The 18,817-nt window shown below is 43.2% G+C and overlaps 1 protein-coding gene across 1 annotated transcript in view; it reads left to right on the top strand.

Annotated features, from left to right (window-relative positions):
* Positions 1-1,046: 1,046 nt before the first annotated feature.
* The window catches only part of LOC306935569 (protein NLRC3-like), a gene marked incomplete at its 5' end in the record, with an annotated part of 35,564 nt that continues 17,793 nt past the window's right edge, over positions 1,047-18,817 (top strand). Inside the window, 6 exons of the mRNA XM_079518668.1 lie at positions 1,047-1,429; positions 6,278-6,451; positions 6,977-7,090; positions 12,909-13,022; positions 15,382-15,495; positions 16,480-16,593. Of these exons, the coding sequence (XP_079374794.1) occupies positions 1,047-1,429; positions 6,278-6,451; positions 6,977-7,090; positions 12,909-13,022; positions 15,382-15,495; positions 16,480-16,593 (1,013 nt within the window). The remainder of the gene's footprint in view (positions 1,430-6,277; positions 6,452-6,976; positions 7,091-12,908; positions 13,023-15,381; positions 15,496-16,479; positions 16,594-18,817) is intronic.

Genomic DNA, 18,817 nt, shown 5'->3' with positions numbered 1-18,817 from the left:
ACAAATCAAACAAATACTCAACAGGCACTGGCATGTGCTCCAAGCAGAGCCAACATTGAAGGACCTTTGTAAATCCCAACCCCTTGTTGCATTCAGGAGGGCACCCATAATCAAAGCTACAGTCATGTACAAAAATATGGTTCAGAAAAAGACCACATGGCTGACAACAATTGGAATGTACAGATGTGGTATGTGTGCCTGCTGCAACAACACATCAGACAAGAAATCATTCAATCATCCCCACACTGGAAAGAAAATTCCTATTCGTCAAATAATTAATTGCAAATCGACACATGTGATTTACATGTTACTATGTCCTTGTGGTCTGGCATACGTAGGGCAAACTAAATGACCCCTCAAACAGAGAATATCAGAACACAAAACTGCAATCCGTACAGGAAATATGGATTATGCCATTGCAAAACATTATGCTGAAGCAAACCATGGTTCACCTTCTTCATTAAAATTCTGTGGGATTGAGAGAATCGAGATGCCCAGCAGAGGGGGTGATATTCTAAAGAGACTAGCCCAAAGAGAAATGCAGTGGATATACACACTCAATACTATGACACCCAATGGACTGAATGATTACTATAGCTTAAAATGCTTTCTGGGTTAAGATTGGCTTTAATGCCTGGATGTGTAACTGAGATATATACTATGCCTCAAAATGCTTGTTCAGTTTGTGATTGGACCCTGTTGATTGACTTGAGATTTCAGCTGTAGGTGAACTCTGACCCTTTTGTATAAATGTACTTGAATTCACTTGATGTGAATGCTCTGATGAAGGCTGCATAGCCGAAACGCGTAAGCGTTCCTTTTTGGTGTGTGCCAATAAAGAAATGGAAATGTGAGTACTTTGTCCACCGCTTGTTTAATTTTTGGATGTGCTACCTTTTTGGATTTTTTTTAATGTAGTTCTTAGTGTATTTCGTCGTTTCTGTGTCTTTTCTTTTAGCAGCCATGCCTGCTAAAAGAAAGAGCGCAGTCGCAGAGGCTCCGCCGGTCCGGCTCCCCAGTCTGGCCGTCGCACTGTTCAGCGAACAATGGACGGGTATCTGAACGCTTTGCTCGTCGACAACAGACGGGACAGCGAGACAGAGTCGGAACCAGAGGTGGTGGGAGAGGAACGTCTGATCGACGAGAGGCAGCAGGTGAACGAGAGCGCGCCTCCTCCTCCTCCTCCCGCGGTGGCGGTGGATCAGAAGCAGCCCCTGGCCGCCGAGGCAAACCCGCCCATCGATCCCCGCCCTGAGTCTGCAACCTGGGCCCAGCTCAGCGCCGGTCCGACGACCAAAGTCCCCAGACTCTCCACAACCTGGGCCCAGCTCAGCGCCGGTCCGCCGACCCAAGTCCAAGCAAAGCAAAGCGTCAGTCCGTCGCCCCCGGTCCAAACAACCTGGACCTTCAGCAGTGCCTCTCCGTCAGGGTAGCCGTGCCCGAAGACGGACCTCACGTCTCGGTCAGGCGGACGACCCTTTTTCTTCACCATCCCCAGATGTGTCGGAGGATGAGGGGGTCGAGTGGGACCCTACACGGGAAGAAGTCGCCGACGTCCAATACCTGTGCATCGGTAAGCAACCAACTTCCATGTATTACAATGAGTGGATAGCAAAGTATATAGTACACCTGTATCGTAGCCCGCAGTCGTTACTTTTGTTACTTCTTTCACTTTCTATATATACTTTATTGAGAATTATTCAGGGTTTTACGCACATATATATATCATGATGTTGGATGGGACATCGAACATCATGTGTCGAACATCTTGTGTCGCCATCATCATCCCACCGCAACGGTGGGATGATGATGGCGGCACAAGATGGCAACACATGATGTTGGATGGGGAAAAATATATATATATTTAGCCTGGGGACAAACATCTATGTCCATTGTGTTGGCGCTAATCACTGAAAGTATCCTGGCTACAAAAGAAGCCATGTAACTGGCTACATTTGTATTGTCTGAGCTAATGCTTTTATTCAAAGTGCTTTACATACAACAATGTTTATTGTGCTTTCATTTGTAAGTGTATTGTGAATTGTTTCAATCAATGGGCGATGTAAATGTGTTTTCTCATGGGGGAGGGATGGCTACATTTTCTGTTTGGCGCTGGCGCGAAACGTTGCCTGCAGCTTGGGGGGAGGGGTGGCACGAATCGTTACCTGCAGCTTGGGGGAGGGGGTGGCGCGAAAAGTTGCCCACAGATAGGTGGTGGTGGTGGCGCTAAATGCCCAGAGGTGGTGGCGCGAAAAGTTCCTACAGAGTGGGGGAGGGTGTAAAAGCAATCTGATACATTTGTGGTAGTTTGTGTTTCTGTGTTGGATTTTAGTGTAGTGTCTGTTGCTTTACTGTAGTTTGTCTTTGTTTTATATAGGCTACTTTGCTATGGTGCTGATTTTATGTTCACTTTATATAGATGATGAAGAGGAGGAGAGGGCTGCTGTCCCTGCACCTTTGTCCAGTCGTGGAGGTAAGCAAGAACAGCATGGTTTATCAGCATTATGTGATCACGTTTACTGATACACTGTCTCTCTGCCTTGAGCTAAAAACGAGTGTGTTTGAATGTGTGTTTTGTGCAGTCTTGTATATGTGGCATGGAAGGTGATGCTGTATGATGCTATAGCTCCCCTATTTATGTTTTTACTGGGGAAAGTGGCATTTTCTGTGATTACTGGAATTGAGAGAGAGAGAGAGAGAGAGAGTTGAGTGAGAGTGTAGTCTGGCTCCCTGTTCTGTGAGCGTGTTGTCAAGCTGGTAAATGGTGCATTTATATAGCGCCTTTATCCAAGGCGCTTTACATAGATTATTTACATAGATCAATTCACCCATTCACACACCGATGGCAGCGGAAACCATGCAAGGCACCAACCAGCACATCAGGAGCAATTAGGGGGGGTTCAGAGTCTTGCTAAAGGACACTTCAACACTAACTCTGGGGGAGCCCACGTTCGAACTGGCAACCTTGTGGTTACCATCCAGACACTCTACCCCTGAGCCACTGCCGCCACTGGTATATGCCTTGTGTGTGTGTGGCCTGGTGTGTCTGTTGAGCTTGTAGATAGTTATTTTTGTGCAGTATTGTATATGTGACATGGAAGGTGATGATGTATAATGCTATAGCCCCCCAATTGATTTTTTTACTGGGGAAAGTGGCATTTTCTGTGATTACTGTATCTGCATGAACTGCCTTGTGTGTGTGTGTGTGGCCTGTAAAGTAAACGCATAGAATGGAGAGAGAGAGAGTTGAGTGAGAGTGTAGTCTGGCTCCAGAGCGTGCCCACCGCCATAGGGCGTTAGAGCTATGGACCAGCGTGCCCCCCGCCATAGAGCGTTAGAGCTATGGACCAGCGTGCCCCCGGCCATAGGGCGTTAGAGCTATGGACCAGCGTGCCCCCCGCCATAGGGCGTTAGAGCTATGGATCAGCGTGCCCCCAGGGCTTTAGAGCTATGGACCAGTGTGCCCCCCACCATAGGGCGTTAGACCTATGGACCAGAGCGTGCCCCCCGCCATAGGGCATTAGAGCTATGGACCAGCGTGCCCCCCGCCATAGGGCGTTAGAGCTATGGACCAGTGTGCCCCCCGCCATAGGGCGTTAGACCTATGGACCAGAGCGTGCCCCCCGCCATAGGGCATTAGAGCTATGGACCAGCGTGCCCCCCGCCATAGGGCGTTAGAGCTATGGACCAGCGTGCCCCCCGCCATAGGGCGTTAGAGCTATGGATCAGCGTGCCCCCAGGGCGTTAGAGCTATGGACCAGCGTGCCCCCCGCCATAGGGCATTAGAGCTATGGACCAGCGTGCCCCCCGCCATAGGGCATTAGAGCTATGGACCAGCGTGCCCCCCGCCATAGGGCGTTAGAGCTATGGACCAGCGTGCCCCCCGCCATAGGGCGTTAGAGCTATGGATCAGCGTGCCCCCAGGGCGTTAGAGCTATGGACCAGCGTGCCCCCCGCCATAGGGCGTTAGAGCTATGGACCAGCGTGCCCCCCGCCATAGGGCGTTAGAGCTATGGATCAGCGTGCCCCCAGGGCGTTAGAGCTATGGACCAGCGTGCCCCCCGCCATAGAGCGTTAGAGCTATGGACCAGCGTGCCCCCCGCCATAGGGTGTTAGAGCTATGGACCAGCATGCCCCCCGCCATAGGGTGTTAGAGCTATGGACCAGCATGCCCCCCGCCATAGGGTGTTAGAGCTATGGACCAGCGTGCCCCCCGCCATAGGGCGTTAGAGCTATGGATCAGTGTGCCCCCAGGGCGTTAGAGATATGGACCAGTGTGCCCCCCGCCATAGGGCGTTAGACCTATGGACCAGAGCGTGCCCCCCGCCATAGGGCGTTAGAGCTATGGACCAGCGTGCCCCCCGCCATAGGGCTCTAGAGCTATGGGCCAGAGCGCCCCCCATAGGGCGTTAGAGATATGGACCAGCGTGACAATATGCACACACGTCACACACACAGTAGCCTATACGTGTCTCCACGGATCCACTAGAGAATTACACATAATGATTGACAAACCCGAGGTCCGCGGGGGATACGGCCAATTCCGACCCTGCCCGAGTGATTATTATAAAACACGGCTCCGACCTGTGCGGGTCTCGGGTCCACTCGGGTACTTTCGGATGCGGGGACCCCGGTGAAGAGCTCTAAAACAGTGTTGTTGTCATTAAACAAAGTTCCACACAGTGACCACTAGATGGGCTCATAACACAAGACCATAGTATTGTTCCTCATTGTGGTAGGAAGTGATATAAAAATACCCTCCCCTTCACAAGCGCCAGTCCAGGCTCCATTTTGAGAGGACCAACACACACAGTTTAATGAAGGGTAAGTGTGTTTAATAACATTGTAATAGATCTAATCCTTCTATTGTAACAGTTAATGCAGATTAAATAATGTACATGACTGCAACACATAGGCCTACATCTATAACATCTATAAACAAACCACTACTTTAATCAAAGATCAGCTAGGGAGGGGTTTGAGGTCTTGATAAAAAATAGATGAAAAATGAAAATAATGCTTTTCGACATACTAATTAATTATAATATTGCTAATTAATTCATTTATCTGCTTCACCCAGCTCTCTCTCTCTCTCTCTCTCTCTCTCTGTTATACTTGTGGCCTCAGAAATTATAAGTATATACGTAGTCACATACACAGGAGAGAGAGAGAGAGAGAGAGAGAGAGAGAAGAGAGAGCGCTCTCTGTCTGTGACTACCTATATACTTATTAAGTTATGAGGCCACAAGTATAACAGAATCGGACAAATAAGCCTATAGATGTTGTGTCTATTATAAAATGTTCAGGCTGGGTTTAGGATTACACTTTAAAAGTTTAGGTTTACACATTTTTAGAAATTATGATTAGACATTTACAGGTTAGGTATAGCCTATAGGGGTTGGAATTAAGAGTTGCAGCATGCAGGACATGTTGTAACCATAGGCCTATATGGTTAAAATGTCTATACATATAAATGCCATTCATAAAACCGCAGTCATAAAATGTTGATGTCCTCACAAGTATAGTAAGTATGTGTGTGTGTGTGTGTGTGTGTGTGTGCGTGTGCTGTTTTTGGCACGTGTCTGAGGGGGGGGGGGGGGGGGGGGGGAGCGGGACTTTCCAGCAGATCAGGCCATTTCCCAGAAACAGTCCCAGTTGAAAGGGAAAGTGTGCTGCTGCTTTGTCACTATGACAACACATTAATGTTCATCAGTTGTTCAGCCACATACTCAGAGGCGGATTTACCGTTGGGCTAGGGTGGGCTGCAGCCTGGGGGCCCCCGACTAGGGCCCCCCCCAAATTATTATTATTATTATTATTAAATTGTAAAGTATTGAAATCCAATTCAAGTGAAATGTGTGTATAGTTATTGTATTTAGTTGTATTATGGTTAAACCATTGAGAGCTTCTGCCTGCCTGCCTGCCTCTCTTTTTAGGGGCCTGGGTACCCCAAAATGAAAACAAAATAGCCCAAAAAAAAATTGAGCGGTGACTAACCGCTCCATTAAGCAGCAATGTGTGTATGTATGTTGGTCTCTGTGTCTCTGAGCACGGACAGCTGCAACACCTAAAGTGGCCAGTTAGAGTACTGGCCACTTTACTCGTCTCAAACCCTAACCGTACGCAGATGGGGCCACGCATGTCGAGAGCGACGGTGTTGTCGGACTGTTGCACGTCAGACTGTTTACATCTGACCTTATGCGCCCTGTGCGTGCATGCGTGCGTAACGCAATTATACATAATTTCCTATTTTCGGGTTTCTTGTATTGTGTGACAGGTTAAACAAAGACCTGAAGATGAGTCAGTGTGAGGAGAGAGAGGAGGAGGGAGCTGACAAACATCACATCCACAGACCAGAGTCTCCAACAGGCAGCTGTGTGTCTATGAAGAGTGACCGGTCTAAAGATCAACCTCCTGAATTCAGTGATGAACCCGGACCTCCACACACAAAGTAAGTGAATTACTTTAAAATACTATAACTTTATATATCACTAGTATCTAAAATTCTACCCTACAAACTATTTATATTGTTTTATTGATATTATTAGTTTTTCTTGTACACTGCAATGTCGAGGAGTTGAAACCCAACCATTTTATAACCAATAGAGAATATTGAAGAAACTGCCATTTTCAGTCATCTGATAATTGCAGCTATAATTTGTATGATTTCAGAAGTGTTCACCACAGACCAGGGTCTCCAACACCCAGCTGTGTGTCTATGAAGAGTGACACGTCAATGGGAATACCTCTTAACCTCAGTAATGAACCTGGACCTCCACACACAACGTAAGATCACTTTGAAATTAAACCAAACTCAGTGTAGAGGAACGATGTTTCTGCACTACAATCATTCCTCTCCTGAAATGTTCCCTGCACTTCAGACTAGAGTTCACATAAGAGATGTTTGACTAGAATGTGGATTCCACATGGATTGTATGATTGAATATAAATAATGTTCATCCTCTCTTTGTATCAGGGTTGATCAGCACAGAGCAGGGTCTCCTGTACCCAGCTGTGTCTCCATGAAGAGTGACTGGTCCATGGATAGACCTATTAACTTCAAAGATGGACACCACTACACTGAACACAGGTCAGAATGGAAAAAACACATGATTTAGTTATCAAATATCTGAGAGAGAGAGAGAGGGACAAAGAACGTTAATATTCTACGTTCAGATGTAGCCTGAATACTGAGTAGGCCTACTGTATGTAGGCTAGTATAGGCTATGTTGTATTTCAGTCTAGCGTTGTGATTTCAGGAGTGCAAAATAAATTAATAATTATGTTAAACAATTTAAGTTACGGAGAACCCACTTGATGATGTTATTCCACTCTTTTTGGTAATAATTAGCATGGATTATCATATTTAATAACATTGAATGAATGAAGCAAGGCAATTTTATTTGTCATTTCAACAACAAGGCAAGTTGTTCCATGCACGCACGCACGCACGCACGCACACACGCACGCGCACACACACACACACACACACACACACACACACACACACACACACACATATAGATGGCCAATGACTACACGGGTCAACAGCTCAACAGACAATGAACACCGGTATAGGCGCGGGCTAGGGTACAGATCTGCTAGGCTGAATACAACAATTACAATATATAACACAGACTACTGATAAGCTTTAATAATAATACTATTACTACAATATTAGCTGTACCATGCTGCACTGAGATTCATACCTAAAGTCACCTCATTTCTCAGTTCTCATTGACATCTCGCAGGCTGCAACATTGGCATATTTTCATTTATAAAGCCATTCTTGGTGATCTGCCGTCTTACACTTCACTCCAAATTCGACTTGGTCCAAAATGGTCTAAACCTCAGGTCAAATGCTTGGCTATGGTGGTAGTACCAGCATTCAAATCCGAGGGGGGTAAACAATGTCTGGTCTTCTTTGGCCCTTGGTCGTGGATTTAGAACGACCTACAGTCCAGACTAAAATTGTCCTTGAAAGTTCCCTTGAGAAGTTTCAAAAGGATCATCTTAGATACTTATAGGTACAGTCCAACACCTGCACATGTTTGGATATGTACTGGCCTATGTTCATGCCTATATGTATTATTTCGGTTTATATTTTGTACATTGTGTATTTTGCCCTGCTACTAAAAGATTAGCACTTTGGTGATTTGTTGTATTTATTTCACGGGTACTTTGAGTTGTAGGATGTTTTATTTTGCTGTTCCAAAATGTGACATTTGCGATGTATGTAGTATTGAAGTGTAATTTTATTTCTGCCTCTTGGCCAGTTCCCACTTAAAAGAGACGCAGTCTCAATGTGTTTTTACTGGTTAAATAAAGGTTAAATAACAAATAAAAATGAGTAAAACTAGATGAGCTGACACTGAATGCACGCTACATGAGCAAAGGGCCATTTACGTGCAGATATGTGTGGTGCGTGTCAGTGTTACTTGAGGTCAGGAGGAGATCAAGTTCTACCAGCTACCTTAGCAAACTGAAACGTATCCTCATGAGACATCTTTTATCATGATGAGGAAGTCTTAGTCTCTTTGAACAAGTTTTTATTTAGTTTTTTGACAGGTACTTTAACATTGGAAAATAAAGAAAGTAAAAAAAAAATATATATATATATATATATATATATATATAGCTGCAAGCAGCGATAAGGCAGGACCAAGGCAATAAGCAATAAGAACAATATGCACAAATAAGCCATAAACATGGAAGACTAAACTTGAGTTAAAGAAGACCATGCAATTGTGACAGGGTTGTTTTTTTTATTGTGGGGGACAGGGTTTTTGAAGACTCATACACTGAGTTGGTGGTGCCCGGATTTGAACCCTTATGTTCCAAAGGCAAAAGCTCTACCTACCGAGCTAACAATTATGTGTGTCCTGCCTTTGGGCATGTCATTATGGATTACTACAGTGTGTTCGCTGTTCATGTTTGCACATACAAACTTCTCTTCAACCGGGATTTCAGATAATGGTCCATGTGTAGGACGTTTCAAGCAAACTGCTAAAAAAAATCCAGGCAGAAAATCAGGTATAAGCATTTTTGTTGCTCAAAATGGTGGAAAATCTGAGGGCGGAGCTTACTTGTCAAAGTGACAGATGTGTTCCCCATGAGTCAAGGAAAATGTGGAAACAAGTGCCATGACTTTTGGCAAAACGAGGCATTATGGGAGTTATGCCTGTTCAAATTGCTAATTGCTATAGCTCCCCCCTTTGGCCAATTGGAGTAAGACTGGTATCAGTGCTATTTGGCATGACCCTCTACCATACTGTAAAGTTGCATAAGCATATGACGCTGCATGTATGTATTATTTTTTCACTTAAAATATGTAATACCATTTGTTGTCTGTAAGTTCACGTGTAGAAGTTTTCGTGCATTTTGATCAAAGATCCTGAGAGGAGTTAGATTTGAACTGTTTTTCATATAATTAAAAATGGCAGATGATCTAAATTCATAGTCTGGATTTTCAGTGGTGAGGTGACCACCGGAGCTGTAATAACGTGGAGCGGTGGTGGGTAAAAACAGAGAGAAGGGCTGGGGCGGTGGTATTCTCTTCACCGCGGCTCAGTGACATCATGTTGTAGTTCGGTGGTCACCTCACCACCAAAAATCCATACTGTGAATAACGCTTAAGGGTCAGAGGGCACGGTGGCACAGTCGTTAGTGCTGTCGCCTCACAGCTATAGAAGGTCCTGGGGACGCTGTGGGTGCTGGGGGCGTGTTCTCTCCTCAAGGCGGGGTTGCCGAAAGGGCCTTTCTTTGTGGAGTTTGCATGTTCTCCCCATGTCCCCTAGTATAGTGTAGGTATTCTCACAAAATCCGGCAGTAATCCTGGTCTCTAAACTACCTCCCCCTGGCCAGCCTGATGGAGGGGAAAGGAACTGGTCGGAATAACGTGTTCCTTCCACACGCTACGTCCGGCCGGGGAAACTCCCCCCTGTCAGGTGAAAAGCTTGGACTCCTCATGCATAGAAGGAAGCATGAGGTCAGTCTGCTGCCCCCCCAGGTTAGCAGAGGAAATGTAGCGCCCAGGATTACATTAGATAATTGACACTGGGTGAAAAAATGGGTTGTAAAATTGTGGGATAAAAATATTTTGTAAAAACAAAAAAAAGGGTTGGAGGACAAAAATAACAACACGCTACTTGTTCGGCATGTGTGAATCAAAGTTTTATTGCCGACGGTCAAACGGTTCATGAGCTATGCATGGTCAAAGTTTGCATTTTCAATTGAGTGCTATAGCGCCACCCTTTGGCCAATGGCTGTGGGCTTCGCATCATCAACGCTTGGCATGGCCCTCTACCATATTCCCGCGTTTCGCGAAAACCGACTCCACGGTTCAGCCAGAACTGCTATTTTTGGCAGAAGGAGGAGAAGAAAAGAAAAGACAAAAACAATAAGGGACCAAGTCCCTTCGGGACCGCTTGGTCCCTTAACCCAGGCGTTCTCAACCCGTGGGTCGCGACCCCTCGGGGGGTCGCCAAATTATTTTGGGGGGTCCCCAAAATAATAAAAAAAAAAAAAAAGAATAATATATTTTTTTAAATTTTATTTTCACGATTTTTCAAAAATAGCAGACCTACAAGTTCATAGCGCGCCACTCGGTGGCGCGCTATGAGCTTGTAGATCTGCTATTTTTCAATAGCTAAATTATAACAATGCTTAAAACATCAAAAGGGGTTCCCGCCAAAAATGGTTTAAGGTTATTGTAGCAGTCAATTTATATTGGGGGTCGGGAGGGGGCGGGGCGGGGGTCCCGAGACATTGCCAAAGCATTTCCGGGGGTCCCCGGCCAAAAACGTTGAGAACCCCTGCCTTAACCCATTTTGACCTGAGATCAGATTCTAAAAATATCTTCTAAATCCTGACAGTTTTCTGAAAAAGCTATATTTCTATGTCAGTCGTTCTTTGATTTTTCAAAAAAAGCAGACCTACAAGTTCATGAGCTTGTAGATCTGCTATTTTACAATAGCTAAAGCAAAAGCATAACATAATGCTAACACCAAAAGGGGTTCCCGCCCAAAATGGGTTAATAACAATCGAGACTATAAATGGATAGTGTTAATGATTTAAGTTTTTCTAATGCTGTGGATAAGATGTCAAGTGTGTTCTCTTGTGCCCCATTGGATCGAGCTATAGAGAGTTCCAGAGAGATCATGTCCATTAGTGAAAGGATCCATTGTGAGACCTCGAGTTTGTGGGGAGGTTTCTATCTTAGCAGTTTATTTGCAGCTGTCAGCCCTGTAAGAGCAGAAGTCCTCTTTGTGGCATTGTCAATCCGATCGCTGAATCATCATTCAACATTAAAACTTTAGGCAAGAGGGGAATACGGGTTCCCATTACCTCAGATTACCTCTTCTGAAACTCTAGACCAAAACCGATTGGCATCTGGACACTCCCACATCATGTGCTTGGCTGCTTGCATAGAACTTGCATAGTTGTGATCATGTCACGCATGACAAACATCTGCGGACAACAATGGAAAACAAAGATAAGGGTAAAAAACATCATGCCTGTACCGTACGTACATGATGAGTGATTACTGATTAGTGCATCTGACAGGATTTAAAGGAATTAATGCAATGTCACAACTAGTTTAATGCAAGGGCTCCTAACTTAGATCAGAGGTGAACAAACGTGTGATGTATCTGAAAGCAGCGTCTGTACTGTGCGAACGGCAGTGAGGAGCAGTCTATTAGTTTTGTATCAAGTTTTAATGACCAAAAGGCACTCGGGTACAAGGCGGTCGTGAGAGGCCCACGATATGGAGACACACAGAATCTACACGTTCAAATCAGCAAATACCTGTGAGCACACCCATAGAAACAAAAGGGTATGCTCTTTATACTGATGAAAGTTGAAAACTCCCTCCCTCTCATGAGGGTGGGACTTGCTTACTAGCCAATCAGTGAATAGGATCTATTCTGAGTGTCACGCAAGGTTTCAATGAGAACTAGCAACAGATAAAACCTGTAACTATATATTATAAAATATACAGAACATTGTTTAACACATGTGATGAAATAGTTAGACTTAACTCTAGATGAATATTTGGCAAAGATACTTTGTATTCATGACAAACAGGATTTCTTAGAGAGCAGAGCAGAGCTTGACCCAAAGATGAGCCCTGCAGCTGCTAGTTATAGGATGCAGCTAAGATAAGAGATTCACGCAGACCCCTGTGGGGTTAATAGCACCCCTGACAAAAGGCTCTGTTTTCACAGGCCTACTAGTAAATAACTCTGATATCTTCTCGAGAGCTCTGAGCAAGTTACCACAGATTGCATTGCATAGTAAAACAGCTGTCTCAACTTACACTCTGAATAGGTCTCCAGGCTGTAACGGAACAGCTGACCGATATGTACAGATGTCCAGATCTGATCCATCACGTGTAAGTGGAGATTGTGGACCCCAAGGCTGTGGATTAGGGTTGCCACGGATTGTGATTGTGGAGTTGTGTTATTGTTATATATTGTTACACTTTGAAACACTTTCTCTCAACGGTGAAAACCTTTTTTAGCAATCATTACTTAGGCCTACCCAGTTCTCATTTGCTTTTGTAGCAAATAAATCCTTGCTGCACCACTTTCCAATTTAAATAATGGGCCATAGACAAGTCTTGCCACAGACAAGACTTGTTTGTCTGTTTACGGAGGACATTGAACACGTTACACAGCATTCTTTTTGATCACAACCTGGAAGATTGTATCACTATCTACTACGCTAAGGTGGTGGCCATCTTGAAGAAATGGTCACCATCTTCAATGTTTGAGTGGCCAGTGACTTTTTCCATAAGAGTGGCCCTTACAGAGAATTTGTGCCAAATTGAATGTGCATTCCACATGGATTGCACGTATGATTGAATCTGAATAAAGTGGATAATGTTCATCCTCTCTTTCTATCAGGGTTGATCAGCACAGAGCAGGGTCTCCTGTCCCCAGCTGTGTCTCCATGAAGAGTGACTGGTCCATGGATAGACCTATTAACTTCAAAGATGGACACCACTACGCTGATCACAGGTCAGAATGGAAAACACACACACATGATTTTGTTGTTATCAAACTGACCTATATAAATGTTCTGGCTCTTAACACTTTAGTGTTTATTTTCATATTTCGAGAGAGATTCATGAGAAAAAGAAACTTCCAAACGTCAGTTTCACGTATTAATGTAGCAAAAATAGCAGATATACAAGCTCAAAATACCTTCCACCACAATGCTTTGTGAGCTTGTAGATCTACTGGTTTCTTTTAAATGTCACACCTATCATTATAGGAGGCCAGGTTCGCAGTGGTTATGGCTGATTATTATATCAACAAAGAGCAAATCAATCATGATAAATACTGTATTAACAAACCCACTAGTTGCACCTATTATAAAAGAAGAATGATGTGCTATTGTCAACCCTACAGTAATACATTAACACACTACATGGTCAGTGGGGAACTACAATATGATAATTGAATAAGCATTTTGTGACCGCAGTTCACATTCACTATGAAATAGTAAATTTTTGTCCGTCCGTCCGTCCGTCAGTCACTCAAAATCCCCATACATGGGAAAGCCCCCATATATGGTGCCCAGGTCTCGTGACATCACGTGACATCATCAGGGATGGAGATCCCTGATGTCATAGTAACTGCGACGTGCTGTCGCAATAAGATACAGTAGCAGTAGTGGTTCAGTAGTGGTTCAGAGGGCCTCGCGCATTTCTTTCGTGCTCAGGCGCGTTCCCCTCCACCTGCTGCAGCATCTGCTGGAGCAGGTTCCACTTGGCGTCCATCATGTCCAGCAGCTCAGAGCTCCAGAGTGTCGTGCACATTTCAGATTGGAGCCGAAGTGGAACAAGCACTTACCAGTGTTGGGCATCGTTACTTTCTAAAGTAGCTTCGTTAGGTTACTGGATTACTGCCTATAAAAATAATCCTGTTACGTTACAAATTACCTTCTGAGAAAAGTAACTTGTTACATTATTTTTGCGTTCGTTTTTTGTTACCAACCATTAAAACCCATGCACCTCGAGAGAGAAAAAAACCAAATACCAACTGCAGTCTATACCAGTGTTAAGTGACATTGGCGTCGGTCTCCTCCTTTCCCCAATGAATCCAAAAATAGTGTGAATGAATTCTTCCACAGCCTTACTAGAGGATAAAGTATCCATCTTCTCCCAATCTCTGTCAATCTTTGCCGTTGTGTGAGCTGTGACACACCAACAATGGTGACCTATTGAATCCTGTTCCTGTACATTAGAATCATTAGGCAATCACCACAGATCGCAAAGCATAATGGGTCACTGATGTCTGTGTAACATGCTGGGACACGGTGCATGCTCACTGTCACTTCTCCGTGACACAGAGGGAGGCTCAGAGAACTCATTCATTCAGGAAACAGTGCAACATGTGTCAGAAGGATTCTTTTTCCTTTATGGCAACAGAAAGTAACTCTTAAAAGTAATTAGTATTAATGGCATTGTTTTTTGAAAAAGTAACTGGGTTACAGATTACTCTATTTGCAAACTAACTCGTTAGGTTACTCCGTTACCAATAAAAGTAGTTTTGTTACATAACGGCATTATCAATAGCGCCGTTATACCCAACACTGGCGCTTACTGGTGGCCATGTCACTGGACTGCAGGAGGTTGCGGAGCTTCTCCACCGTCATGTCGGCCTGCCCGTTTGCATGGTTGACAAAGACCTTTCCAGTCAAATCCATAATTGATCCTTCCCGATCCAGCCTTCCTCTTCGATGTCTCCTTTTGATTTATACCTGTCCATTCAAACTCTAGACGGGCTGCCCAAAAGTTATTAGTGCACCCGTGTCTGGCAGCCGGCAAAAACTAGAGTTCTCAACAGGCCCACCTGTCCATTCAAACTCTAGACGAAAAGGAAATATCGGACATGATAGATTTGTTTTAATGATTCAAGGTTGTTGGACTGAAAATGAACAGAAGAACTAGAAAGGTTGAATTCTGGGGATGTGTTTTTACATGAGACTCGAACTTGGCCTAATTTAAACAAACATTGCACGCCAATCTCTGTGATTGTTCTCATGACCCACTCAAATGTGAATGTATTTATTCATTCAATTAATATGAATAGTTTATGTATATATTTAACAACTATTCAGTGTTGTTTTCTCTAAACTACTCTATATCAAAATTACTTAAAATGTTAATTAATGGTCGTCGAAACTCAGTGTAGAAAGATGTTTCTGTACCAAGATCGCTCTACTTCCGAAATGTTCCCTGTGAAGTATTTTATACTTCAGAGTAGAGAGTTCACATAAGAGATGTTTGACTAGAAGTGTGTGTGGATTCCACATGGATTGTATGATTGGATATAAATAAAGTGGATAATGTTCATCCTATCTTTGTATCAGGGTTGATCAGCACAGAGCAGGGTCTCCTATACCCAGCTGTGTCTCCATGAAGAGTGACTGGTCCATGGATAGACCTATTAACTTCAAAGATGGACACCACTACACTGATCACAGGTCAGAATGTAAAACACACACATGATGTAGTTGTTATCAAACTAAGCTATATAAATGTAAAAATAGTGTTCCTTTTCATAGATTCACATAGATTCACGTAAACAAAGCAAAAAGAGTAGTATAGTAGTAGTAGTAGTAGTAGTAGTAGAAGTAAAAGTATCTAGTTTAAAGAGTACTAATAAAAGCAAAGATTACTTATCATAGTAATTCAACACACACACATTCACGTGCGCGTGTGTGCTCAGTGCTCATCCGTGTCACGCAAAAGTAGCAAACAGCAGATCTACAAGATCACAATACCTTGCATGGTGATGCTTTTTGCAGCTTGTAGATCTGCTGTTACCTGACAATTACTTACTTTTGGTGAAAAAGCTTGCATGTATCGGAATCGGTAGATATCGATATATGAAATTTGGAGTTGGACAATATCGTAATATCGGATATTGGCAAAAAAAAACTAAATGTAAATATCGGACATACCAACTTGAGATAAGATTATTTTTTTCATGATTCAAGGTTGTTGGACTTAAAATGAACAGAAGAACTAGAAAGGTTGAATTCTGGGGATGTGTTTTTACATGAGACTCAAACTTGTCCTAATTTAAACAACATTGCACCCCAATTTCTGTGATTGTTCTCATGACCCACTCAAATGTGTATTTATTTATGTATTCATTCAATTTATATATTAATAGTTTATGTATTTAACAACTATTCAGTGTTGTTTTCTCTAAACTACTGTATATCAAAATTATATCAAATGAACCATGTCAATTAATGGTTGTCGAAACTCAGTGTAGAAAGATGTTTCTGTACCAAGATCGCTCCACTTCCGAAATGTTCCCTTAAGTGTTTTATACTTCAGAGTAGAGAGTTCACATAAGAGATGTTTGACTAGAAGTGTGTGTGGATTGAAGGATTCCACATGGATTGTATGATTGGATATAAATACAGTGGATAATGTTCATCCTCTCTTTGTATCAGGGTTGATCAGCACAGAGCAGGGTCTCCTGTCCCCAGCTGTGTCTCCATGAAGAGTGACTGGTCCATGGATAGACCTATTAACTTCAAAGATGGACACCACTACACTGATCACAGGTCAGAATGGAAAATCTAGCCTCAGAAACTGAGACGTTTTTTTTCCAGGGAGAAAAGAAAAAGTCCGGGAGCTGTCTATGACATAGTTCCAGTCTAGTTGTTATCAAACTGAGCTATATAAATGGTGTGGCTCATAACACATTAGTGATGTGGTATGAACAGGTTATGATGATATTAATGGTGTTCATTTTCATATTTTACTCATCATACTATCCAAAGTACATGATATTTATTTTTGATTACAAATAGGTTCACGTAAACAAAGCAAAAATTACAGATCTACAAGCTCAAAATACCTTGCATCGCAATGCTTTGTGGGCTTGTAGATCTGCTGTTTTCTTTTAAATGTCACCTATAATGACATGGTCAGGTTCACAGTGGTTATGGCTGTCTCTAGATAATTATATCAACAAAGAGCAAATCCATCATGATAAATACTGTATTAACAAACCCACTAGTTGCACCTAGTCGATTATAAAATAAGAATGATGTGCTATTGTCAACCCTACAGTAATGCATTAACACACTTAATGGCCAGTGGGTAACTACAATATGATATTGAATAAACCTATTTAATTTGATTCCAGAAGTGTTCGCCACAGACCAGAGTCTCCAACAGCCAGCTGTGAGTCTATGAAGAGTGACCGGTCTAAAGGAGAACCTCCTGACTTCAGTAATGAACATGGGCCTCCAGACACAAAGTAAGATCACTGATCTCTGTCAAGTTCAACTGGAAACACACAAAGAATGTGTTGTATGTGCTCACAGATGCAGACAGTAGTAGAGTATGTCACTGTCAGCTGTAGTGATCTTTGATTCACTGAATCTTAGGTTGTCTTGGACATGCACCGAGGTAGAGTAGCCCTAAACTGTACTCAAGTAAAAGTATTGATACTTTAAAATAATGATGACTTGAGTAGAAGTAAACATGTCTAGTTAAAATAGTCTAGTAGCCTACTCATATAAGAAAAGATTACTTGTCATAGTAATTCAACGCACACACACATACACTTGCGCGTGTGTGCTCATCCGTGTCACGCAAAAGTAGCAAACATAGCAGATCTACAAGATCACAATAGCTTGCATGGTGATGTTTTTTGCAGGTTGTAGATCTGCTGTTACCTGACAATTAGTATGTATACGATTAGTATGTATACAATTAGTATGTATACGATACCGATACATTGCATGTATCGGTATCGGTTGATATCGATATCTGAAATTTGGTGTTGGACAATATCGGAATATCGGATATTGGCTAAAAAACAAAAAGTCAATAGCCTCAGAAACCCAGACGTTTTTGTTTCCAGGGAGAAAAAAACAAGAAATGATGACTTTCGTCATATTATTACCAGCAGCTTTTATATTTGCGGCGGTGGTGGTCCACAGAAAAAAAGAAATAGCAGATCTACAAGCTCCCAACGTGTGAAGATATGAATATGATGCAGTGTGAGCTTGTAGATAGGCTATTTTAACTTTTATGTATTTTTGATTATTATATATTTTGTAACGGAATGGTTTAGGTCATACAAGGTTTTCACCTGACAGCAATATATCTGACTATCAGTATCAGTCAGTTTGACCAGATTGCATTCAAATTGGCTACGATGAGTATGATGTTTCCACTTGACAGCACTCACGCAGTTGGTTTGATTGACACCCGAACACATTGACATGTCAATCTTTCGTAAAACGAGAGTCTAACATTTTGTAGAGTTATGGGTCTGACCCATATTTGTACATGCTCACGTCGCCCATTCTCCAAACCATCATATATCGCATGATTCGCATCGCTCCGTCCGCGGTAGTATGCGTGGGAGTCCGCGAGTACAGTCACTGAGACTCAAATGTGTTACTGTCTGTTACCCATTAAATCAGTGAGTCTGCTGCCACGTTTTAGCGGCGCTCCGCTGTTATTTGCCCCCTCAATGTCGTAACTGTTCTATTAGTTGGCTCTGGGACAGGTTGAAACCAGTGCGATCATGGCTAATGGCTGAGAAGGTGCGTCACAGTGCGTGGCAGGCGAAATAGCCAATGCTTACACAAACCAACTATTGTCGAAGAACAATATTGATGTAACTAAGAGATTTAGAAGGAATAAGCAAAAGCGTGATGCGGCAATTCCTCCTCCGTCCGCTGTGTCTCCTGCATGAGTAGGCGAGAGTCGAGATGACACTTTGTGGAGTGGGCGGTGGCTTCCAGGCGTGCGTGTGTGTGTGTGTGT

The sequence above is a fragment of the Electrona antarctica genome, assembly GCF_951216825.1.
Source record: "Electrona antarctica genome assembly, chromosome: 13".
In the NCBI taxonomy this organism is placed as follows: Eukaryota; Metazoa; Chordata; class Actinopteri; order Myctophiformes; family Myctophidae; genus Electrona; species Electrona antarctica.
The sequence above is the reverse complement of the archived record's forward strand: the minus strand, read 5'-3'. Positions and strand labels throughout refer to the sequence as shown.